Source organism: Centroberyx gerrardi, chromosome 3 (genome assembly GCF_048128805.1).
Source record: "Centroberyx gerrardi isolate f3 chromosome 3, fCenGer3.hap1.cur.20231027, whole genome shotgun sequence".
Taxonomy (NCBI): Eukaryota; Metazoa; Chordata; class Actinopteri; order Beryciformes; family Berycidae; genus Centroberyx; species Centroberyx gerrardi.
Window position 1 is genome coordinate 13,056,624 of NC_135999.1, and position 26,994 is coordinate 13,083,617.

The 26,994-nt window shown below is 43.0% G+C and overlaps 1 protein-coding gene across 2 annotated transcripts; it reads right to left on the reverse strand.

The window, feature by feature from the left end:
- Nucleotides 1-250: 250 nt before the first annotated feature.
- coro2aa (coronin 2Aa) lies at nt 251-26,710 on the reverse strand. Of its 2 annotated transcripts, none has more exons than XM_071911919.2 (12): nt 26,512-26,710; nt 9,021-9,221; nt 6,902-7,018; nt 6,331-6,480; nt 5,746-5,925; nt 4,344-4,460; nt 3,420-3,524; nt 3,202-3,304; nt 2,383-2,495; nt 2,171-2,261; nt 1,621-1,892; nt 251-1,522 (listed from the first exon to the last, which is right to left on the reverse strand). In XM_071911919.2, the coding sequence occupies exons 1-12, from the start codon at nt 26,524-26,526 to the stop codon at nt 1,385-1,387; spliced, it is 1,602 nt and encodes a 533-aa protein (XP_071768020.1). In that variant the 5' UTR covers nt 26,527-26,710; the 3' UTR covers nt 251-1,384. The 2 variants fall into 2 exon arrangements, with proteins under 2 accessions (XP_071768020.1, XP_071768027.1); XM_071911926.2 differs by lacking the exon at nt 26,512-26,710 and adding an exon at nt 14,410-14,721.
- Nucleotides 26,711-26,994: the final 284 nt, after the last annotated feature.

Below are 26,994 nucleotides of genomic sequence, written 5' to 3' on the forward strand. Positions count from 1 at the left end.
CTTGTTATTTTGTTGTAAAAAACGCAGGTCAAAAATCAACTGCCCCAATTTTCAAAGCAACAAATGCAAGAAACTGATCCAATTACACCAAGGCAGAAAATATGAACAGCATCCAGAAGTTTCCTGAGGGAAAACACGGTTTTTATATTCTAAAATGATGCCCTTTGCTAACCTGCTCAAGAGTAAATATACATTTTGCAGCTGTTTAAACCTTTTCATTTGCTTTAAGACACCGTCACTTAGGTAAGCATTTACAAACCGACAAAACATTTATTGAGTTCCCTGTAAGTCATACACACAATGGCTTTAAATTGTTTCTTCACAGTGGCTCTACAGCATCAGGAAAAAGCAAACATACTGGTTTTTACAGGTTGCATGCTGTGTTTTTTTTTTTTTATATATATATATATAATCCCTTTTCAGCCTCGGATTTGGATTTCAAATTGTTGACTTGAGTGGCTGCCATTTTCTTTGACCATCTTTTAAAACAGAATAAATATAAAACAATTAAAAAGATCAAAACTGCCTACATGGCATCAGGTACAGAGATGGCTTACGAGACAGCTGCTGCGAAACATCTTTCACCAGTTTTACACTCATTCAAATACAAATGCAGCTTTATGGAATGCTAAGAAAGCTTGGGAACACGGTTTTGTCGTTCCTTTACCCCGGCTCACTCTCACTCAAGCACACGTACATCTGTCACTCTAGACTTAACACCACAGCCATCTCCACATACAGTAGTTTAAATATGCAAAAAAAATCACAAAGCGTAGAAAATAAATTCAGTGTTATCTTACAATCATACAGGATGTCTGCTCCCACTCTGCGACAACTTTCAAATAACGGGCAGACAACCACATCATTCATTTAAGACAGGCACAAACATCCTTTTTTTCCCCTCAACTACAAAGAGCATAAAAAAAAAAAAAGCTAAAAATTACAACAAACTTGCATAGCTGTGAAGCATACAAAAGAAAGGAGGGGGTAGGTAGATAGGTGCGGTAAGATTTAAAATATGTTACATCATGGGACTCAGTGTTTGAGTGTATGTACATGAACAAGGAATATGTGCACCCTGTGTGGAACTGACATAACGGAAGTTTGAAAACACAAATGCAAAGTTGAGGTGATATTGGCTTTGAAACACCCCTGTGCTGTGAGTATTACGGGGCTGGGGAAGAGGGTTATCAATAGGAGGGAACTCCTCAGAAAGGGGGAAGAGGAGCGGGGTGAGTCAGGACCGTAAGACGAGTGTGGTGGGTAGAAAAAAAAGGGTGTAGTAAGTTTATATAGTAATGCATGTGTCCCAAGAGGGGGGGGGGTGAAGGTGACTCCGTACGCTGGGCAGGCGAGGGGGGGGGGGGTTGGGATGGCGGCGGTCTCAAAGCGAGCTCGGAGACTGGGAGTTTCTGATGTTCTTAATCTCCAGCTCCAGCTGTGTGATATGCACGTCCCTCTGGTTGAGGAGCTCCCTCAGCCGCCGGATTTCCTCCTGCTGCTTGTGGAACTTCAGACGCAGCTGTAGACACACACACAGAATACATATTGTGAGGTGCGGGAAAAATGACGAAAAAAAGAATCAATGTGTAGCCTGATGATCCCAAACCCATCCAGTACCTCATTCTCTGTGCGAGGCGGAGAGCAAAGAGTGAGGTCTTGTCCATTGCTGACCGACATCCAGCTCCTGTCGTCGTTGCCCTCTGTATGACTGCCGTCCTCTTTGCCGTCTTTGGTGCCTAGTTGGTCCTGAATGTACGCCAGCTGCAGCAGGCCCGGCCTGCTCTGGGACCTGCGGGTGTCCAGCGAGTTGCCCAGCCCCTTGCCCATGCTCAGCTCGGGAAACGACTCCGCCACCCGACTTCCGGGCTTCAGGGACATCAGCACCGGGTCTGGAAGTCAAAGAGAGCGACCAGGAGCCGGATGAGTTACTCCATTCTAATGCAAAATTCAGTTTATTTTATTCAAAGAAAACCTTCATGCTACTTTGCAGAAACTTAAATAGAAGATTATACTTGGAATGTTTTTTTGCAGGTTCATTTGACACCTGCGTGTGAACCTGGTTTGGTGCAATTCACCACTGGCTCTCCATACTGAGCAGCAGAAAACCCAAGTACAGTCTCCACCAATGCACACACACACACACACACACACACACAGCACTGCTGACCTTTGTTGATGCCACTGAGCCACTCCTCTGCAGTCATGGCAGGCTTGTTCCCAGCTGTCATTGGATAGATGTCTTCTTGGTATGACTCCGACTGGAAACACATAAACGTTCAGACACACACACACATAATTACATCTCTATTTAACATTTGTTATGCTGAGAACTGTGTTTCAGTGTGATTCCTTGGTTTGTGTGAGTCGGTGCACTCTTACCCTGCGGGGTACGATCATGGACAGAGGCTCGATGAGACTCTTGATTGTCACCAGCTTGTAGAACCTGAACACCTCGCAGGAGCTCACATCCAGGCCTCTCTTTGGCATCACAGCTGGAGGAGGACAAAAGTGGAAAAGTCAGAGGAAGTAGAGAAAGAGACCAAACATAAACAAACAGTGGAAAGCAACAACAAAACACTGCAAACACTGTTAATCACATTACGGGCTGATGAGAAAGTGCATAACGATTTTACTTAAGCAATGTGCAAAGGAAAACTGCTTTTTGAAAATTTTTTCAATATATTCAAAATTGCAATGGAAAAACCAAAGGACACCAATCCTGTGGCATACTGTGCCAAAGCTTTTTCCCCCAGTAGTGATATTTATTAAAATCTTTCCCTGCCCATAATGCCCCTATCTCTATGTTACTCCCTCCTTCACTATAGCTACTAGCCAACATGTGAGTTTAAAGCCTGAAATGTCAGTATATGATGTCTACCTGGTTGGTGTCACTTCACATGATCCATGACTTAGCTTTGATCAGCTGGTTTGGCTATTCAAATATTGCAGGCTTATTTGCACAGCAGGTTTGCTTACAGGTGCAAAAGAGTTAAACGCTCCAAACAGCCAGCAACAGCCGCTGAACTTCTGTACAACATTCAACTGATGAAACTAATTGAATGAAATTTAATGAAATGTACAATAAGGGCAAAAAAGCTAAAAAGTATCTTGGATCTTTCAGAGCCTACAGGCTGTCATTGCATAGGTGTGTGTGTGTGTGTGTGTGTGTGTGTGTGTGTGTGTGTGTGTGGTCCTTACCCATTCCTTTCTGAGGTAGGAGTGAGCGGTACTCTGTAAGGAAGTGCATGTAGGGCTTTGACCCCTCTTTGCCGATCTCATAGTACCTGATAGTCCCCTCACCCTGAGGGAGACAAAGAAAACTATGAACCCATAACCTTGAAAGCATTTTGTATACGAACGAGTGTCGTAATATAATTAGGGGCATGTTTTATTTTATGAACAAGTGAGAGACCCACCTTCCCAGCTATGTAGAGCATGTGTGTGTCAGGGTCATAGAAAGGGAAGAGGACCCCCGATGAACCATCCAGGTCCTCTTGTAACAAAGGCACAGACAAGTCATCCTGCACACACACACACACACACACACACACACGTTTGATCAAACCAAAGGCAACACCCAAACACCAATGGCATGTAGAGCACAGAGAACATCCCCTGATATCAGAATTCTTGATCATAAAAGTCCGTTTTCCATTCCGACACAAACATCACTCTCCAGTGCAGAATTAAAAACACTGAGTGCTCAATCCCTAATCCGTGCTTCAGCCATAATCCTCCACCCACACGATACATTCTCACACATCAAAACACACCAGCCGCATGTCAACATGCTGCGAGCTATTAACAATGTCTTTAGGGTGGTGCAAATTACAGGCAAACAGGTGTGATCAGAACACTTGAATATTACATAATCAAGAAGAGAATACCATTGGCTCCAGTTTAACAGGCTCTATGGATTCTTATGGTATACTGCCAGGTGATTTAGCTAGTCCACCAATTTGTCCACTAGATGGCGGAGTTGTGTGAGAGAGGCGCCACTGCAGATTATGAGAGACTGGGAGTTGTTTTGCAGCATCTCAGTCCATGCAGTCATAACATCTGGATGGGAAGAGCTTGTGTCTACTAATTTTCTTTCATTTCTTTTCTCATACAATCTTAATATTTGTGTGTTTCTATGTAACGATGTTTTCTTTCCACAGTCGTTTCTTTGTCTTTGCCACTGTCCTTTTCTTTCCTTAACCTTGTGTGTAAACTTCCATTTATGTCTTTTTGTCTTTATTATGGGTCAATTTGTAGGCTTAACTTTAAAAAAGTGCTATACAAATAAAGTTATTATTATTGTATTGTAGTGTTGTCTGTTGTTCTGCCGTGGTTCTCACCTGATCCCACAGAGCCATCTGTCGAACGTTCCAGCGTGAGTTGCCCGTTGTGAGGAGCATCTTCAAGTTACCAAGGATCAGCACCTTGCTGGCTTTGTGCGTCTTGCAGTTGGCGTCCTGCAAACAAGGAAGGAACACCAAACACGTCAAAGTAAAGCACAAGTAAAGACATACTGAACTTTGTATTTGTACAGTAACATATATAGGATTTGCTAAGTAACATAAAAGGTAGTGAATAATTTGTGAATTGATTAATTTGCAGAATACAAATGTTTGCCAAACATTAAAGTCGAGATGAAATGAAAAATGCCTTTTTAACCCTTTTAGATCACATCCCCGGTCATATTGTGCACCTATTTAACAATATATGCCAAAAAAAAATACAAAAAATCAATTTCTTTGTATTCTTATATCAAAATTCAATCATGTTTTCTTCCTTTAAAACAAAATATGCCGTGTGCTTACGTAAGCATGCCCATAATCAATTTCAACCAATAATATCATGACATCCACCCATCAATCAATCTTCAACTTTTAGCGCACAGAGCTAAGATTCATTAGTTAGCTAGCTAGCAACAGCACGGTACTTCGGTGTGTCTTCGGGTGTTATGACACGCCCACTTTTCAACGTTCAAATCGAATTCCTCCCAACGTTGTGTCCCGCCTGTCTTTCCTGTTTCACTCGGAAATACGTCACGATACGGAAGTTAGATACTCTCGAAATGCCGTTTCATCTCGACTTTAACAACAAACACTGTTTAATACAAGAATACAAAAAAAACAGAAAAGGCTTGCGAAGCATTTATAACAGTATGATTCATCAATCTTATTTTGTGACTATAACAATATGATTAAATTTATAATCATATTGTTATAATCAAACTGTTTGGTAAGCAAAACTGCTGACAATAACATGCTTCCAACACATAATTAACACTACAGCATTGTGTTGTGTAGGGTTTGGCGGCCAGAGTGGCTGAGAACAGACGTAAATGTATGAACGATGAACGATGTAAAGTGTGTGAGTCATGGGCCGGTGACCCCGGGGTCTGGGCAGCTATGCCGTGGGCTAGAGGTGTCAGTTTTGGCTGTGTGGTGCTGGAGGAGTGCAGGGGAAAAGGAGCAGGGAACTCCCATCCACGCAGTGTCGGCTGTCATGCTATGGCACACTCTACTTCGCAGTCACATGTAGTTCATTACACCGGCTGGTACTTCTAAGTAATTGCTCTTTCCCACTTCAAACTCAGAGCACTGGATTGCCCAAATTTAACAGCAGAATTGTTGCTGTAGGAACGCACACAAACAAACATGCACACGCAGAAATACAGACAACAACAACAACACACACACTCACACACACACACACACACACACACACACACACACACACACAGAGCAGTACCCGCAGTAGGTTTCCTGTGCGTGGCTCTATGAGTCTGATCTTCCTGTCCTTGCAGGTGGTGGCCAGCAGGCTGCTGTCAGTGTTGAAGGACATGGACAGGACCACATCTGTGTGGTGGCTGATGGTCCGCACAGGGTTCTTGATCACCTGCTCTGGACAGTCCAGGTTCCAGATCATTATCTGGGGGGCACACACACAGACACACACACACAGACAGAGAAATTTAGCTACCGACTGGCATTTTGCATTTGAGTGAAAATGATCTGAAACCATGAGGTAACTTATTAAGTGCTTGTGATGCTGTGCTTCCAAATCAAACTCCAATCGCATTCCTAACTATTGTACAGAAAACACTTACATCTTGACATCTTTTCACACACATTTTCCCAGACCAGTGCAGCAATGTTCAGTGCATTGCAGTGTAGCAGCAAGCACCATGATCCTTATTGTGATCTGCTATAAAATGCTGTGACCTGTTTGGCAGCATTGTACAACTTAATTGCTGATATGCTACTTTCCAAGTTCATTTCTTGTTAGCTTGGATTCTTTTGTGCACGTGTGTGTGTGTGTGTGTGTTTGCATTACCTGGTAGTCATAGGCGGTACTGAAGAGCACGTTGTTAGCAGTGGGGTGCCACTCGATGAGGCCCACTCTGCGGCTGTGACCCTGCAGCTCCTTCCATGGTACTGTAAGGTTCTTCAACACACCATGAGGAGGGATTTCCCACACCTTCACCTGTTACACACAAATCAACCAGCTACACTTAACACTTCGAAATCTATGCAAACTGTACAATACAGAACACAAACTAGCATGCACGGTCTACTGAACACGGAAAATAAATGACACAGCCCCAGACACACTTTGTAAAAATAATAATATTAGGAGGAGACAGAACCTGTTGACTCTTCCTTTCTCTTTCTGTCTAAAGGGATTTTGTTTTGACCCACTCTGCTCAGTCAGAGCTATGGAATGTGTGGAATGGCTTCGAGAAGGCTAAACTGCAAAGCAATAAAATGATCACCTTGCTCCTACATGCTCATATTCCAGGAGTATCATAACACCTCAGTGAACCACTTTGAAACCACTTTTGAAAATGTGTGTGTGTGTGTGTGTGTGTGTGTGTGTGTGTGTGTGTGTGTGTGTGTGTACTAACCGTGGTGTCCTCGGAGCAGGAGGCTATGCAGTAGTCATTAAAGGGGTTCCACTTGATGTCTAACACGTTGCCTCTGTGGCCTGATATTCTGGGGTGGTGAGGGTCCACTTTCCCTGTCTGACAGACAGACGCAAACAAACAAAAAAAATGAATTAAAACACAGAACATGCTAGATGAGATGTTGCTGTACAATACTACATGCATGTGTTTCTGCCCAGGCAGACTGGAGAGGGCTGTTCAACGATTTGCTGCAAGGTTTTCATTCCATATCGACAGATTCAAACACAGGTGCACAGTTCATGATGTGATGTAACCCAGAGAGTGGCCAAGTGTGACCCTAGCGCTCAAGAATCTGAATGGGACCGCCTCACCTCTGCAGGTTAGGACAGGTAACCCAGCCTGCAAGCAGCCAACACTTTCCAACTAAATGTAACACAGGAGCAAAACCTCCATGACATTAAGATGAAATACCTTAAACCCGAGGGGGGAATAAGAGAAAATTATGTTTGCGACATCATCGTATCTGATGATCCTGTTACAAGTGAACAGTCTCACTGGAGTTTTTCTGCCCCAGGTATATTGCTAATTATGCTACTGTATGAACAGAACCCTCTTTCAGGTGTTTATACAGAAACCTCTCTCTCTCTCTCTCTCTCTCTCTCTCTGAAACACGCGCACATACAGAAACACACACCTGCGGCCTGATTAGTGCGTAGGAAAGGTGTGTTTGGCATAAAGGAATGATGTAACCATTGTCCAAGGGCTGTTGTGCTGCCAAACCACCTCCCAAATACACACAAGTAGAACATAAAACGTCTGTGTGTGTGTGTTCACGCGTGCATGCGTGTGTGTAACGCACTTGCTCCGCAGAACAATAGCTTATCTGTGAGTGTCAGCGCACACATGCACATAGGTGGGATATGAAGGGGGGTGGGCGCTTAAGTTTCACCTCCCTGAGACAGGGAAAAGGGGAGGAGGGGAGGGTAAAAAGATGAGTTATGTCATTCCTAAGCTCATGTGTAATTGCTGCCCATGCCAGGAGGGTGGTGATAAATTCACCAACTCCTTTTAAAAAGAGGGAGACAGAGGGAGAGAGGGAAAGGTGTTCAGTTTGATGAATCGCTCTGGCCTGGAGATATACAACAGGACTGTAGCTTCAGGTGAGGAGGGCCGGCTGAGTTTATTTGAGAGATTACTGTAGCTATTGATAACACCAGCGAATGTGATAATAAGCATGAATAATGTTTGGAATAATGTTTGATTAATCACATTTAAACCCAAGTAGGTTAGGGAGATAAGACAGAATAATGAAAGAAAAAAGGACCACATGCGATGTGTAAGTAGTATTGGATTAGCTGCCAGGCGTTTCCTGGCATTTAGAGACTCTTTTGGCTCCGCCACTCCTGTGCTATTTATACTCCGAGAGCAGAGCTGTCATTTCCAGGTGTGCCGTGTGTGCAGGAGCAAAGAAAAAAGAAGATGCTAAATGTTGAACAGTCAACACAGGAAATGAATAAAAACAAGAGTTTGGCAAAAAAAAAAATAACCTTGCACAGTGTAGACAAAAAAAAAAGGAAGAAAAACGAGACAATTTCATAAAAGAGGAACACTCTCTCTTCTCCCCATCGCTGCTGATCTGAACTGACACCCTCGACCAGAGACTTCTGTTTTCTTCTGTTAGACCAAGGTATTGTTCAGTATGGTAGAAGAGATGTGAGATAATGAGGTTATTTTTGCAGCGTTGTTTGACAGATGAACAATTAGCAGTGCTTCTCTCCCCTCGTAGCAAGAGATAGCCAGCTTAACAGAATGATGTAATTCACAATGATAAAAATCCATCAGCCCTTAATAAATTCCAGTTAGTTCTACGTTTTAAATGATACTTTGCCCTCAGTGGATTTATTCAATATTGTCTCCATTCAGAGTAGACACAGGCTCAACACTGACATCAATATCACTGGATCTACTCTTGGCATTATGGGTGGAATACTGTATATAGCAATTTCGACAGATCTTTGAAAGGCCAAAATCAGCTGACTGTATAATCGCACTGAGCTATCTGATGGGTCTGGGAAACCTGCCATGATGTAGAATGTATTAGGCGGGCGGAGATACTGACGTGATGGACAGACAGGACCAGGAAGGCCCCTCCCCCGGCACACTCGGTGATGACAGCCAGGAAGCGTGGGTTGACAGCACAGAAGTGGTTGTCCTGGACGCTGCGTGTGATTGGCACGCCATCATAGCAGCTCTCCTTGGTGGCGGCCTTACCAAACACGTGGCGGAACTTGGAGCTGCGGTACTGAGGACGCCATGTCATCTGAGAGGGAGGGGGGGGGGGGAGAGAGAGAGAGAGGGAGAGGTCAGTGAAGGAGAATCATCCATCTATCAAAGTTAATTTGATGGGGCGTTTTTGTTTTTTGGGGTTTTTTTGTTTTTTTTAGGTGTTACTACTCCTGCTCCTATCTCACAAGATCAAAGTACTGTTAGTAATGATAGATCCTCCTAGCTAATAGCGTCTAGGCATCAAAACACTAACAACATTAACTCTGCAGTAGCAAGACACTCAAACCCATATGCTGTTTGATACTGTCAAAGGCTCCATATTTATTACATCAAAACAGAGAAAATGGTACAGTTGTCAACTCTGCTATAGTAAACGAGTAAGGAGAGCAAAACTGGAAGATTTCCCAAATCCTGAGTCTCTTTTTAGGCGCTCTCCTCAGGAAAGTCAATGCATATGTCATTATTGTGAAAGATAAGTGGCTCTGGTACATTGGGACCAAGCCTGGCCAGCCAGCATGTCTGCTCTGCTACTCTGCCTGCCTGCTGCACGGTCATTATTTATGAATTAGGGGTGGAGGAGGTTGATGTACATGATGTTAAGTACAATATGGACCCGAAAGGGGGGGAAAACAAGAGCGGGCAGAGCAAAGACAAAGGACAAAAGCAGAGGAACGGGAGGCAGACACTCATCATGCCATCATGTTATCCTACAAATCACCAATCAGTGTCACCTAAAAACATTTCCTGTACCCAATGACAATGACAACATTTCCTTGATTTCTGTGCACTGGCTGCTGGCCATTCAGTTAATGGCTAAATAAATATGACCAAGACGCAAACAGAGTGACATCACGGTGACGGAGGTAAAAATAACAGCATTTGGTTAGGATGATGCGGGCGTGGCTGTACTGAAAGAAGTAAGCAGAGGGGAAAAAAAGAGGGGGAATGAAACTGACAGAAGGAGAAAGTCTGGAATTAACAGTGAGAGAAGCCCAGAGGAACAGAAAAAGGGGGCGGGCGGAGATCAAGACTCTCCACATCTCCGTTTACTCTCCCACCTCTCACCTTCTACCCCCAGGCCGGCGGGGAGAGCCGAGCGCTGCCTCGCTGGAATGTCTCCCTACCTGACAAAGAGCTTCGTTAACCTTCTCAGGTGTGCGAGTCCAACCGCCCCGAAGACGCTGTCAGTCACATGCATGGAACTATCCCAGCAGCTGCACTCGCACTATCCACACAGTTAACTGAATAAGCCAAATACTTCTAATAAAGAAAAAAACTGTATACATGCAGGGTGTGTTTGCCAGGGGGAGAGATAGGAGGAGCTCTCTTCCCTCTTGCCCTGCAGATGGGGGCCTTGTCATCCAGGAGGCAACTACCATTCCCTTCGAGAAGTGCTTCACCGTAGGATGAAGAAGATCGATCAGAATGGCTAGGTTTTTATTGGCACTTTACCCTTTTTTCTTCTTCAAATGGGCCTTAACTACGCCAGGAATATGCATCCCAACCTTTCTCAATATACTTTGTATTTACTTGCATTTCTTTGAATCAACCTTCTCTAATTATGTGGCTGTGTGTTGCAATGCACAGACACCAAAAATGCACCTGCCCTGTTATACAATAACAAAACTATTAGCCAAGAGGACTTCCTCCTAGGAACTTCAAAATGCCAAAGAGCACAAGAGCCTGACAACCGTAAGGTATGAGAGGAATGAACCATTGCCTTTCTATGTATGACCAAAATTATGAACCATTGCCTTTCTATGTATGACCAAAAATATGAATCCTTCAACCTAGGAGTGCCTATATCTATTCAAGGCCTGAATGTGACGCATAGTAAATTCCTTGCAATTACAAATACATGGGGAGGAGAGCACATGAAAACATTTGGGTTGACATAATCGGTATAGATGGAAGGCCTAAGCCTACATGACACGAGGGAGGAGCTTCCACGGCACCACACTAAGACATCTTGTCACATCTAAAGCAGGTTGTAATCATGCCAGCAGCAGGCTGAGCATGGCAGCTCCATTTCAGCTGGGTGCTGCAGCAGGTACGCAGCACGCTCCGCGGTGGGCGGCCTGTCTAGGCTCCACACAGAACTGATGACGAAAACACTATTCTGGCTATTTTTACACCGGCTTCTTGCTGATCAAAAGACAGTCAGGCACCTTCGCCGACAGCTCGACGATGTGATTCACGAGGCTGTTTTTGACAGGCTTTATGTCTCCAGCAAAATAAAAAGGGAGATACAGTAACTGTCCTTTTGTCAGAGGGAAATTTATTTTAGTCTGTAACCGGTGAGTCACAACTGCAACTGGGATATGGGGGCTGTAAAAACCGCCATAAAACTAAAGTCAAAACACAGATATGACTTTAAAAAAGATATATGTCCGGTAGAGCTGGATTTCAGACTATTTGGGCTCCATCTGTCCTTTGCTAGGTCGGTGTGTTTGTGTCTTTCTGTGCGCGTGTGTGTGTGTGTGTGGATGTGCAAGGCATACGCATTCACCTAGTCCTCACCTACCGTCTGTCTTCTAAGCACCTCATAACTCATAAACACATACAGTAACAGCCACTCCTCTCTTTGGCTTGCCAATGCAAGTAAAGGCCAAAGGCTTAGTGCCGGGGGAGGGAGAGTTCAAAGTTTACCTGCGGTGTCAAGATACTGGTTACTTAGAAATGCAGCGCCTAAAGCCATGAGCGTTGTGACACTTCACCCCCAAAATCTCCTGGTCCCAAGGCTCCCGCCAATCTACTATCAATACCCTCTTCCAAACATCTGCAAGGCCTTCTGGCCTTCTGGCCTTGCAGATATCATTACAATGGTGACCCCCCCCCCCACCACCACCACCCACCACCCACCATCCCACTCCAAAACCCACTATCTACAAGCCAAGCATAAGCACACACACCCCACCCATTTGCCCTTTAATCCGAAGTTGGGTTAGCTGTAATGTTTTGTAAGCGCTCAAAGTGAAATTCAAGACGAGGAATGTACAGGTGTGAACATATGCAGCAGCAGTGTGTGACAGCATATGTGTATGTGTGTGCGTGTGTGTGACACACTTCCCTTGGTTTAGGCGGTCTGATATCATACGCAGATGACAGCCTACAACCTTTGTCTTGTAATAGGATAAGAGCTACTCTGGTAATCCAATAGGTGGTCCCTTCTATAGAACGCACATGTGAATGAGTATGAAAGGATATGAGGGGATACGTCCTGGCAGTGTGTCTGTGTGTGTGTCTGCACGTGTGTGTATTTGTCTGTGTCACTCTATCTGTCTGAATACCTAGAGTGAGCTCTTAGCTCTCTGCATGCAGCGTGTCCGTAAGCTGTTACAGAGTTTTGAAAGCAAATATGCCAAGCTGCAGTTACACATTTCCTATGGTATTGGAAGTTATGTCACCCACAAAAAGGCTTGCATGCACACACACATACACACACACACACAAACATAAAGACAGATGTCAGCTTCTGTAAAGTCAAAATCATACCAGTGCATTAACTGCAACGTCCAACACTTCCACACACACATCACCTTAGTGTAATAATTCTACCTGTTTAGTTTTAAATCAACTTTGAAACACTGGCATCCAGGTTTGTACACCCAGATCTTCAGATAGCATACAATAGTCCTTTATCCTAGGTAGCTTTTTTTTTACGGGTGTATGAATTCTTGAGCAGACAAAAGTGAATTAATGATTAACTAATATGGGAATCTGGTGGGTAGGGTGTGGATATGAATGGAATTAATTCACTTATAAATGGAAAAAACATTCTCATGGGCACCCATTAAACATGGGGTTGTGATGGGGATCCAACAGGTTTCCCAATTTGTGCTCATTGGCATTCTCATTCATTTTTTTTTAAATTGGGTGGCAACATCATTTAATTTGTATGCCATGGCCCTTTTTATAGCTGAAGCATCTAAACCACTTCATTTCTCTTTCAGCCTATGTCAAGGACAAAATAATACTAAAAATTACAACAAAAAAATGGCAACAGGAATCATTCAGACACATTACTATGAAAAACATTTTGTAAATCTGCTATAAGTGGATATCAAGATGTTATTAAAAGGTATTCTATAATAGTTTGGTCCCCTGCAGGTGCAAAGATGAATAAGGAATCAAAATCAAAACAAAGACAGAACCTGTCTCAACCACCCATGGAGGTCCCATAGTGAACCATAGAGAGATGCCATTAACTCTCTTGGGTTTCCCATGGGAGTTTTCCATAATCTCCATTGAAGAGTATATACAATTCTTGTGCTGCAAGTCCATTAGCTACTGAGGAACATGCATATATAATATGCAAGACAAAAAGTTGCACAACATGGATGCACTATACACAGTGAACCCTACTGCAAACTGGTACAGGACACAGATACTACACACACACACACACACACCTACACCTCTACAGTACAGACGGAGGACTGAGAGGGCAACATATGTAAACCTTGACATGAGAAATAGGATACTGAGCTTAATGAACAGAACTCTAACAGACTGCAATTCAAGCCACAAGGCACATATTTCAGTGAGTGGTAGTGTCTTGAAGGGTGGATGTCACCATAAATAGCCATCTGTGATTTTATACTTGACTGGGACGGTGGATGATGTCATTTTCACCGTTGTGGAACAGCATCAGTTTCAGATTGACAATCTTTTTTGTTGTAGTTAGCAAAACTAGAAAAACTTCCATGCTTACTGCAGTGAATATGCAATTAGACAAAACTAGAATAACATCAAGTCAATAACAAGTCAACTATCCAAAAACAATTCCCTTGAGGAGAATTAAAAGAAACAAAAAACATTTTCCAATATACACACATATGCATGCTAAGCGCTGGTTTGAGAATTTAATTCTGTTGCATCTTGTTCAAGCCTGTCTGACTCACATGCACTCCTGACTTTCAATCCCCAGGCGAAAACGTGAGCTCACACACACACACACACACACACACACACACACACACACACACACACACTGTTGGACAGAGGTCCCCACAGCCTACAAAAAGAGTAAAAAAAAAATCAATAATAGAATTTCAAGTCGCAGAGAACAGGTCAGATATGGAAGGGCAAGAGCGCAAACCTTTTAAGATAGAGCGATCAAGAGAGAGAGAGAGAGAAAGAGAGAGAGAGAGAGTAAGACAGAGAGCATGCAATTGAGCAAGAGTGTGAGTGAGGCATATCAGGAGTGCAGCAGTACTCACCCTGTCTGGTGAGTTGTCACTGTGGATGGCAGGCAGGCAGACAGAAGAAGGAGCAGTAGTTCCTTGAGTGAGAGAAGGTAATGTCTCTCTCTCTCTGAGTGGCTAGCCACAAATCACTCCTCTCCTTCTCTGTCTCTCAAGCACATGGACCAACACTGCTTCTAAACACACACACCAACACATAGAGCTAGGTGCAACCAACCCTGTCTAAACTCTTACTGTCCAGAGGGTCCAAGGAGAGGAGCGTCCCAAAGCAACAAAATCCACATGTACAGAAGGAGACACTGTGTGTGTGTGCTGCATGTAGGTGAGTGCGTGTGTGAACAAGCAGGGGAGAGTGCACGAGTGTGTACACTCCCTAAAAGGGTGGTGTCTACAAGGGGAGAGAGAGAGAGAGAGAGAGAGAGAGAGAGAGAGAGAGAGGGGCAGGTAATCACACTCCCACTCTTCCTCTGAGCGCCACTCCCTCTCTTCACTCCTCCACAGCATTTGCTCAATCAGGATTTCTCCCTCTATCTTGGACATAGAGAAGACAGGAGGAGGGAAAGAAAGCAACAGACACTCTTTCTTTTCTTTGGCTTTCTTGTGCCTTCATCCTGTTTCTCAATAACAAACGACGCACTTGTCAGACAGGTCTTTGTAACTAAATTTGTAATTAAAAACACACACAAATCTCTTGTATCTCTCTAAATGTCTTGTATTTTCCTAGCCACTCGCTCTTGCACGATCATTCTAATGTGTAGTATTGCATGGGCACTGCACTCCTTAATACTGGTTGCTTGTTATTTTAGTGATCTAGAAATGTAAGCTTATTCTACCATAACACTCACTGTAAGAGCGCCAGCCAAATGCTTAAAATGTAAATCTCCATACACACACACCACAACACCAAGCCGATATTTCCACGTAATTTCATAATGTCTGGCAGTCACTATCAAACCATCTGTCATCTGTGACACTCTTCAAACTATGAGCCCTCAAGTCAAGAGAAAAGGTACACATTGCACGGTGCATGCACAATTGAATTGGCTGGATTGATTGGCAGCATGCCCAGCTGCTACAAAAACCCATCCACATGGGTTCTGCTGGACAGCAGTGGTAAAAGGAAAACATTACATAATGGCACATTAGCAGTAGGGGTAGGAGAGGCTAGGCTAACAGGTCGATATGAGGACGGTCAGTCAGGGGGAAAAAAGCTGGCCATCGACAGCTGGCCTTCACGCGGTCAGACGGGGGCGGACTGGAAGGACTGATCGATCACGTTTATTGCACAAACATGCATGCACACACACATTGGGAAAGCAGACACACACACATACACACACACACGTATACACTTGTGATAAAGTTAGCCCCAAATACATCACCCCCAAATATAGACACAAGTCCAAGGGTCATGCAGTCTCTCTGAGATAAGGAACAGGACTTACAAACTGGCAGAGATGTGGGAAACTGCTTACTCCCCAAAGACACTGGTGCCGGACACACCGATCTTTTGGATTTGTTTTAATCAGTATGCACATTCAACACACACACACACACACACACACATACACACACAAACACACACAAAAGAACATTAATGGACGATGGCCATTCCTATGTAATATTCCACCTTGAAACCCATTAGCCTGCAGAATAGAACAGTAATGCTTAGTAATGCTTGGAAAGCCTTACAAAAAAAAAAAAGTTAGTTGCTCATTTTTTTGTATTTGGTTTATTTTAACAAGAACAGTACGCATTAATAAACATTACTCAGAATGTAAACGTGCCAGAGTTAGCCAAAACCCTATTTTTCATCTGTAGTCCCTGGCCAGATGTTACACAGGCTCCCTAAAAACCTAACTACATGGCATACACACACAAGCAGAGTCAAGCTAGTGTGCAAACTAGTGTCACTCTGCCAAAGGGGGCGTTAAAGATATCAGAGGAACAGACACTGGTGTGATTGGCCAATGCCACTATCTTATCAAAGAGGACAGACTGAGCACTGATTTATGACGCTGCTGGCATTGTAGTCCTAGAGCTCCACTCATTATATACTGTATTTCATTTCATTGAGCTCTTGGCTCTGTATTAAACCCTGGAGTGTCAAGTGTGTGTCTCTGGCAATTATCAATAAGGACAGGGCATGAGTCCTAATAGCTTGGGACTCTTTCCAAAGAGCTCAAACCAAAGGCTTGCTCTATAATCACAGATCACACAGTCGCAGACTAATAGCTAGCTACTGTGAGAAACTAGGACAGTCTCTTTGACACAACGGAGCCACAATGACCTTCCCTTCCTCACTTTGTCATTGCTGATTAGCAGTCTGACTCTGTTTTGACGGTAAAACATCTGGTTTCAGTGCCAAGTGCAATCCTTTTTTCCAGCTTGGTGCTTAAAAAACTGCTGTAGTGCGGCTTGGGCTTCGAATAAGTGTGTGAATACTTTAGCTAAATGTTGTGACTATGGGTATATAGGCTGCAAATACTCAAGTGTTCACCAAGTGAGCAAATACTGCATTCCCATTCAAGTACATGCTTAAGTGAACAGGTGCAGTCGATAGTTGCATAAGTCATCTGTGGTACTGAAGCTATTGTAATCCAATGTACACAGAAACCTCCATTAAAGACAGATTCATTTACATGAGTCCTCATGAAAGCAAATAAATGAGATTAGTTAGGGTAACACCTTGCTAGAAAAATCAAAATGTTAATCCTTCTGCATCACTTGGTAAAACACTATTATGTGAGCAGTGAGCAGCATTGTGCATGAGAAAAGCAGAGTGAAGCTTCTCAAACTTGTCACCAATTTGCCTGTTGCTTTCCTTGCTGGTTTTGATGGTTTGCTGTGCAAATGAGGAGCCGCACCCACCCAAACACACAGGAAAGCTACCGATTCACCACCGTAGTGCAAGTCATCTTACATATCAAACAGTCAACATGTTGTCCTCCACTCGGGATGCAGCAGTCTTTTCATGCTTCTAACTTGTGTCAATAGTGCTTCTACTGAACTAGTAGATCCACTCTCTGCAACTTCACACTCCTTTCCATAGACGATGCACAGAATGTCACTACTTCGACACGGTTGGTCATTGTTGATGTTGATGAAATTTATTTAATGCAAGTTTGTAAATGCCAGATCTCGATGGCAAGACAAATACTTCACTCAAGTTTTGTCAAGATCAATTGAAACGCTCCCACTAAACCACAACATTTGTGTGTAGAGAAACTACTTTGTATGTGGACAAGCTTATGTAAAGTAGTAATAAAACACATGCTCACGCACAAAATGAAGATATCGCATGAACAATGAAGTTTCAGATCATAATCTACTCATGTGTCTGAACAGGCCAAGCTGGGAGTAAGTACACTGATGCAATCAGTGGGCTAGGTATCTGTGTCTGCACTAGCCTAAACCTGACACAGAACACCAACACGCACACACACACACACACACACACCTTTCAGTATTGCCATCAGCTACTCAAGTCAAGTCAAGTGTCCAACCCTGTTGTTATGTGTCTTGAGTTTTGTACTTGCACAGTTTGTACCTTTAAATTTCGGGGCCAAAGCGTGTGCAGACGGTTGGGTCAGGGGTGATGATGGATTTTGTTGTGATCCATTCAGTCACTCAAGGAGATCGCAGATCAAAGACAGAAAAGTGAGTCAGTCAACAGGAGGTGACATGGGGAACAAAGTATTTGATGAGATATTCAATGTTCGTTGCAAAACCTTGTTCGAGACATCTGCGGTTCCAGGAGGAGCGCCGCATTTCACCATATGGATGGATAGAGTACATCGTGTGATGATGATCTCACCTCCAGTTACCTTGCGTGTTGAGTCACATGTTAGCATGCCTGTGCAGCGGACCCCGTTCTTTCATGGCTGATTCATTCAGAGATCTGCACTAAGGTGGTTGTTTGACACAATTCCCGTTCAGTGATATCACAGCCACACACTGACATCAACTTTGGCAAGTGAATGGCCAATAATCCACGGATTCAACAGAGTTCAGAGCAATGTTAGGGAGGAATGTGCACTCGCACGCACACACACACACACACACACTCTACTCGCTCACACATCTATGATGCCCATATACATAAAAAAATAAGCCTCCACACACACACACACACACACACACACACACACAAACCTCTGTACAACTATAGTACAACAACAAACATCTGATGAGCTTGTCAAACTGAAGGCCAGATCAATCCCTTTATTGACTTACAATAAGAGGGTCCAGTCTGAAGACATTCTGTGGGTTGTATTGCACACAGCACATAAAGATAACACAGAGAGAGAGAGAGAGAGAGAGAGAGAGAGAGAGAGAGAGAGAGAGAGACAAATAGAGTTGAGGCCTTGAGGGAACTTAGCAGCATTTCAAGTGTTTCACCTTTGTTGATTGTCTCGCTGAATCGGTACTGAAGCAACTCAACGTCTTGAAGAAATTTCTCGACATTTTATAACCCGTGGCAAACCAGGCCGAGCGTAATTTCAGATCATATCACATCATAGTGTGGAGGTGAGAGTGTGGCTCAGGTCACAGCCTCCAGAGGATTTCTGTTATCTGTATTAATTATGACAGAGCTAAGCCGCTCTCCAGACAGGCAGTGGCCTTTGCAGCAGAAGCCCCTGACACAGTTTAAAAAAAAACGTTTGCTGCTGCTCAGAAAACACTCATCTCATCATAAAATGTACTCTACATCAAAGAGAAAGGCAGATGAGGTTTGGTGTTCTAAAATGAGAATGGAAATTGAAAAAAATAAGCAGTTCCCTGTAGGATTGACTTTGTTGTTAATTGTAATAAATATTCAATGACAAAATGGCTGAATGATGATCAATTATTCAGCAAAAGCGATAAGAGGCACCCTCTAAGAGACAAAGCAAACAAGTCACAAGGATCTTTATCACGCCATTAAATTACTGCAATGTCAGTGAGCTCCACCAGCTAAGGACGTCCATCCTAGCCATAGTAACTGTAGTCAAGGTGAGTTTCACTTTCTTAGCCATCGGGGAATTAGCTTGGCTTTATATAGGCTCAGCCTCTCCATAAACAATACTCAGACAGTATACTACGGCAGCACACACCCTGCTATCAGGCTGAATAATGCCTCTACTAATCAGATCACCCCCATTAACTAACTGCATTAGCGTGTTGTGATACTAGAGTGTGCAGTTGGCTGACATACTAGCACTAATGTGCCTCTGACATCTCACATGACCAAACAATACATTTCACACATACTTAAGAATATCTTTAGAGAAGCATTTGAAAATATACAAAAATTGGCTACAAAATGTAATTCAAATTCATATTATGATTGGCTCAAAATATATTAAGGATATACTTGCAGATAGACAGTATGTTATTAACATACTGTGCATAGGAATAAAATGCATTTTCCATGTCCAAAATATACTATGAATGAAAGCCATCTGTGTGTACAAATACATTTTTGGCCAGTTTTTGTGTATTTCAAAACATGAAAATACACAATGTATGTATGAAATGTATTTATTTTGGAGTATTAGATTGATGTGTGAGCTTCTACAGACAAAACAGCTTTGACCCTCCCCATGTTACTATAGCTGCTGTACTTGCTGGTTGAAGTACCCCGTCCTAACCTTGGTAATTCTGCACCAGCCAGTAAAACCTTGTATGAACAGAGTTTGAGTGCAAACACTGTGTTAAGTCTAATAACCACTGTACACAGATCCCATGTCAGGCTGAATGCTTACATTTGCGCTGACAGTCTTCTTCCTGAGGTATACCATTAAGGCTACTTTAGGCCTCTGGGGTCAATATGGTGAACACACACACACACACACACACACACACACACACACACACACACACATCAGTGGAGGAGGCCAACCTCTTCTCCCCATGAATAATGAATCAGTCTGTTCTGATCACTGACCCATCTGCTTCACAGTTGTGACCCTCAGACTCCAGAAACAACACAACACACACTGACTGGACTAGTGCTTTGCTCTTCTCCAATGATCAAAGATGTGCTATAGCTTCTAATATACTTCAGCAGAAGAGTGAAACATCTATTTGAGGATTTCTATCTTTATTAACAGATATGGTCAACTCCATAGACATGTATTAACACTGATGGGGAGCTAATAGGCTCAGAGAGTGGATTGACTGTAATTGAGTTCCTCCACTTGAGGCAGTCTCAGACTGAAGTGTCCTAATGCAGCGCTGAGCTTCACTCGATCCTGCGGCCTTCCTGGTGTCATCTCCTCGCAGCCTGCAAAACTTGTACATGGACGCCGGGAGCTTTGGCGTTGTGTAAATCCACAGACTCTCTATTTTTGAGTAATCCCCTCCCAGTATCTCCCACGTGGGAGCAGCACCAGATAATCCGCAACAGTGGGACAGCTGTCATGTCACAAACGTGCAGGACGGCCTCCCGCGACTGATCTGAGTGACAACAGTGAAGGGAGGAACGGTGGACTGGAAACACATAACATACACAGACAGATCTCCTGCTCAAAGGTTCAATAGGTTTTGAATGTAGCATGTTGTGTACATGACTCATCCCTGTAGAGACGGTTTGGCAGGGCAGTGGGAGGTGGTGGTCACTCAGCTGTCTGTGTGTGTAGTGTAGTAGTGAGAGGGTTGTGGTCTCTGTCACGTGCAACTTCTGCTGTTACATAAGAGCATTTTAGGATTTCCTAACCATTGTCAGGACAAGTACAGTAATCATCCTTAACATCCACCAACAGATTGTTTTCTAAAGCCTGTGCACGTAAATGTGGTAGATTTTTGTTTTATTATTCAGTTTATACTAAACTGGAGAGAGTGAGCTATCAAGCATGAAATGATAACTGATTCATAACTACAAAAAATATTCATTAAACATGTCACTGTAGTGTCCAAGATCAGACTTAATTACAACAAGCCAAACTTACAAATGATGAATCTACTTAAAATTTTAACAGCTGCCCACTTGAAGGGAGGATGTAATAATTATGAGGTCTAATCATAACAATTATGAGGTCAATCCATGCTCTCACTTCCAACTGTGTCCAAAATAAAGGTCACACTTCCCTAGTGCCAAAATAAATTAGACATCACAATGGAGCCTTATTGCAAAAAAAAAAAGGGGGGGGAAATAAGGTATCAGCCAGAATTTCTTATTCTGTTTTTACTTGTTATTGATGCAAGAAAAATGAACAGTACTGAGATTAAACAAAAATGCAAAAGTTATATTTTCATTGGCTTGGTTCAGCTTGGGGCCCTACAGGAATTAGGATTTTCCTCTATTTATATAAATATACGATCAAAGACCTTTAATGAAGACATTGTTAACATTTGATTTTGTTTGAGTGGTTAAAGTTGTTGGATTTTCAAAGATCCATTCTATTTTATAGGCTGTTTCAGACCTCATCTCAGGATAAACATTTACATAAGCTTATTGCAAAACATCATGAGGACCTTTTTTTTTTAATCCTGAGCCCTGGTACAGTATACTGGGAAACCAAATCATGAAAAGTGGATAATATGGGAGTTTTAAAGCATATTTTTCAACAGGTATATAATCCAATCTGTGTTCACTGACAGTTTCAATACAGCGGGGTTGATCATCATGAAATCAGCTAGGCAGGCAGGCAGGCAGGTCTTCATGAGTGAGGACTGGTGTAGTGAACCAGAGGAGGAGGAGCGGTGGAGTCACAAACTAAAGGCCCTTGGCGCTTAGTAGTGGAAGTGTGGTCATGTACAGGGCATCAATTAAGTGGCAAAGTCAGATTCTCCATTGCCTAGAGGAACGTCGTCTGGTTTGACTCTGACACCGATAACGCAACAGAGGGCATATGAGATGACATCATTCACCTTCAGGCTGTCCCGTTTGGTGACTTGAGCAAAAAACCTCAGTGACATAATCCAGCATGAGGGCAAGAAGGAATACACGCGTTGGTACACACACACACACACACACACACACACACAGTTTTCAACTGCTGCTACGACAAAAGTACATGGATTTACCATAAAGATTCTCGGGTTTCCGTGTTTTCCTCTCCAAAATAAAACTTTCTACCAATAGCTAACGTTCTCTGCGGTTACATTAGGACCCGCCTTTTGTCAATTACAACCCATTCAAGCCAACAGACAAACCAAAGCAAGAAGCTTCCACCAGCTATAATCATTAAAATGAAAATAAAGCTTGATTTTACACAATTACAGCTTAAACTTGCCGCCCTCTTCTTTACTAGGAGTACCTCGTAATATTTAGACAGTATTTATTTCAACATATTTACTTTGAAAAATAACTAAAACAAAAGAAAAGTAGCAAATATCTCACGATAAAAGCACTGGAAAACGATCTACAGCGATGTAAAACAGTAAGGGACTGCAGGAAATGAGCAAAAAGTCCAATCACACTGGACCTGCCCTTTAAACTTGGGACACTTGGTTTCATGCTGCACAAATGAACACTAACAGACTCAACAGCAATCTGCATTCAGACTGTTTATCAAAAACATAATCCCTAATGGCACTCTGCCGTTTTCTCCCAAGTATTTTAATCATGAGTTGTGAAAACAGCGATTTTGTTGGCTAAGCTGGCTCTTCCTCAGAGAGCAGCAAGTGCTGAAGGGGCCGAACAAGTCGGTCTACAGGATACCAACATCTCATGTAGTTAGCATTCAGTGAAAATAGCCAAAAAGTCTCCACTCAAAATTAATTGTTTTTTTAATCTGCACATAAAACAAAAACTAAAAAATATTTCACGTATATTTTTATTTTAGTTTTACAACTAGACAATATAGTTTTTGTTCAGTTTCAGTTTGTTTTTTTTATTTCCGTTTACAACAATGTTTTTCATGCTTTTAATACCCCCCCCCCCACCCAAATACACACACCCACACCCACAGTGACCAGGTTACATAATGACACACCGCCCTTTAATTGGTTTCTTCACCTCTATGTGGATAGCAGATAATGTTCCATCTGCGTGCCACAAACTTGACACATTCTACAGAGCAAAACACTGCTGAGGAGAGTTGAGCGTATATTTTAAAGCATCAAGAAAGGCATATTTTTACCATTTTCTTCAGCTAAAGCCTTTGAATTATTTGCATGAAGTTGAATGTACAGCAATGTCATAAATCTTGCCCGTGACTCAAAACATCGACCTTGTATTGCATAGTATAATGTTATAGTTAATATTAACACACCACTAAGGTAATCAAGGCACCGTGTTTGTCTAGAATACAAGCTGAACTTCCTATTAGTTAGTGATCACTTTATTGCACGATGGCGCCACGAGAAAGACATTAAAGACGTTTTCCCTGAAGAGAACGCCTGCCAATCAGGCCTTCAGGTTCAAGGGTATATTTGCTCAAAAGCACACCTTCAATTCAAAGCAGTCATTACTGCAGCGAAGGACTTTGATACCTGCAACCAGCACAGAGCAACTTGGCAGAAGCTTTATATCAGTTCTAGTTACTGTGTACGGCACAATGCCCATTAGGTTATGACACGATTCAGTCACATTACAGCTGCTGGCGTTTGCTACAAGACGAATAAGCGATGTCTAGTTAACTTTTATAAAGGATAGAGCTCAGTACAAAAAGGATATAGCCTGTGCCTCAGGTTGCCTTAGCTGAGGTTCTGTACAGCAAAATGCATAAGTGACATACAATTCACACTGGTTGGGCAGACTGGGAGAGTGTCAGGTATGTGTTAACAGTCTGTGTGATAACATGCCACAGATACAGGCTAGCGCTTTATGGCCTCACATGAAAAGCGCAGTACAGATTTCACTAGGGACAGAGGGAGAGTAAAACAGAGGTGTGCATCTTCACACACACCTAAACCTCCTCATTACCCAACACTGACTGGCTGTGTGATAACTGGGACCATCACTGACGCCCAGTCAAGATGTGATGCTTTTTATCTCTTTGACCCTCAGTTTGAAAAGCCAGCTACAGGGGGTGAGGGGGGGGGGTTTCTGTTTCTCACAGTGAAGATGTGTCTTGTGTCTTCCATGAGCCAACTCATCTGGGTAATGCTGATCCTGGCAAGTGTTCACTATTAGGCAGATGACAGGCCTACTTAGGAGAATTTGCGGCTTGCATGACGCTTCTTCACTCCTCATTATCCTCAGAAGTCATTACTGCAATGGTCACACTTCACACTTGCCCCTGTGCTCGGTCCATTACTGTCTTGCACTGACACTGACAAATCATTAGGTTTATGATTGAAATGCTGGTATGACAATGGTGTTTTTGACATGTAAAGGTCTTTTAGCTCAGGGTTTCCCAAACTTTTTCAAGTCATGCACCCCCAAATAGATATGCATTAGATCCCTGGACCAACACTTGACATGATTTTGCCCTAAGGAACCCCGGCTAAAAATATTTTTGTGGTTAGTTATGAGTTAGTACAGAATTGCATAACTGTCTGTGCTGCCCTACAAAGCCAAACAGCAGTAACAGCATGAATTGGTGAAACTGAGAAAAATGACCTCACTGTTTATCTCCTACCCTGATAAAACGAGAAGTGGATACTAGTATATCATTTAGTAGCATTTATTGTTGAAATCTAAAGCCTAATCATGACCTTTGACCTTTAAAAACACACAAAAGTAGTTCTTGCTGTTTTGTTGTTAGCTTTTACAGATAGTAGGTGGGAAGATAACAGTGGAGAAAGTGAAAACTCTGATCAGAACAGTCATTTTGTACATTCTCTCATTATGCCACTATATCTAGTGAGTGAAATAACAGTCAATTTAACAGTGAATCCCTGATGCTGAACTGCACTGGAATCAAAACAAAGTGGGGACTTGCCTCTGTTGAAGTGATGTGTCATGCCAATGCCATTCTATTGTGCTAAAAGAGGGGCAGTGGCACAAGTCCTGGATGTATCCCACTACTTCACATGTGGTGAACATTAGACTCGGGTCATTAAACGCATGGCTTTCAAACTCCTGCTTCTGTTGTCCTGAGTTTGTTTACGTCCGTCCAGACAAAAGTAAGGAATAACAATAGCCCCAAACCATCTGGTGAACTGGTGGCCAGACAGAATACAGCCATGGGGCAAAATGACAGATCTCACATATATACTTCAGAATATGTTTAGAGATATGCTGCAAAATTCACAAAAACTGGCCAAAAATACATATTTGTACATTTAGATAACATTCATTTGAAATATGAGTGGCAAAAATTGACATACTTCCTCTGTGCCAACATCACAGAGGAAGTAAGTAAGTAAGTAAGTATTTCCAGTGTCTAAAAATATATTTTGAATGAATAACATCTACACATACAAATACATTTTTTTCTAGATTTTGCAACACTCCCCTAAAGATATTCTGGAGCAGTGGTTTCCAAAGCTGGGTCCGGGGACCTCCAGGGGGTCATGAGGGGGTTCCAGGAGGGTCTCCTGACAAAATGAGGAACAGCTTAAAGAGTAACTCCACACTAAAGCACTTTCTTGGAGTTGTAAACTCAATTAATTCACTGATTTGAAGTTGGCTGAGTGAGAGAATGATACAGGAGTTTCTATTTTGATCGGTCTCACTCTTCTTATCGACCCACCTAACAGCAGAGTCAGTTGTCCAGCTCTGTAACAAATCACCCAACAACTAAAATCTTTTCAGACCAGACATGGAACAGACAAAAACAATATGACAAGAGGGTCCATGGCCTAAAGCGGATGTATTTGGGGATCCGCAACTCCTTATATGCTCTATATGTGGAAATGCGTTTTATTTACAGTATGAGCAGCCGCCGAGAGAGAAACCTCCGACATATAAAAAAAACACTTGTTCCCAGAAATGTTCTAACAAACACCATCACACGCACACGAAATTTGGAGTTCAGCTCACTTTTCCCCTTGATGTATTTTTAGCAGCGCTGGTGCCTTTCCCCCCACTGGAAACAGTCAAACCGCATGGTAGCGGCGGCGGTCAGAGCCACGCTGCAAGTGCAAAGCCCAATATAATCTGTCCGCCTCCCGGCACCACGACAGCATGCCCACGGTGACAGCCTATTACTGCTGCAGTGCGCGAAATGCTTCTGCAAAACGATACCCGGCTGCTACCGCGGACACGGGCGACAGTGAAGTAGACTTTAAGAGTGAACTTACCTTTGAGATGGTCATACAATGCGAGATGCGTCGGCAGGTGGCAATAGTTTCCCCTCAACTGCAGCGGTGCACTCAGTTCTGCCGGCCGGGCGAGTCGTTTTGTAATACCGGTGGCTGTGTGGTGGTCATTTATAAGTCATGATGCCCGGCTTGACCTTGAGAGTCCCCCCAAAAAACCAACATAATAATACTGAAACTGTGTGTGAGAGCTCATAGAGTTATGAGCATATGCCTACTGTACACCGCAGTCATGAGGGAAGAAAAAAAAAAACAGAAAGGCAAGGAAGCAGAGGAGGAGGGTGGAGGATGAGGAGGAGAGATGCGACGAGGAGGAGGAGGAGGGAGGAGGAGGGAGGAGGAGGGAGGGGCGAGGTAGATCCTCAACAAAGATTCATTTCCCGGTTGTGTTTAGAGGGGTCACTTTAAATATCACAGCACAAGTCTCTATAGGAATACTGTAAGATGAAAAAAATGAGAAATGAA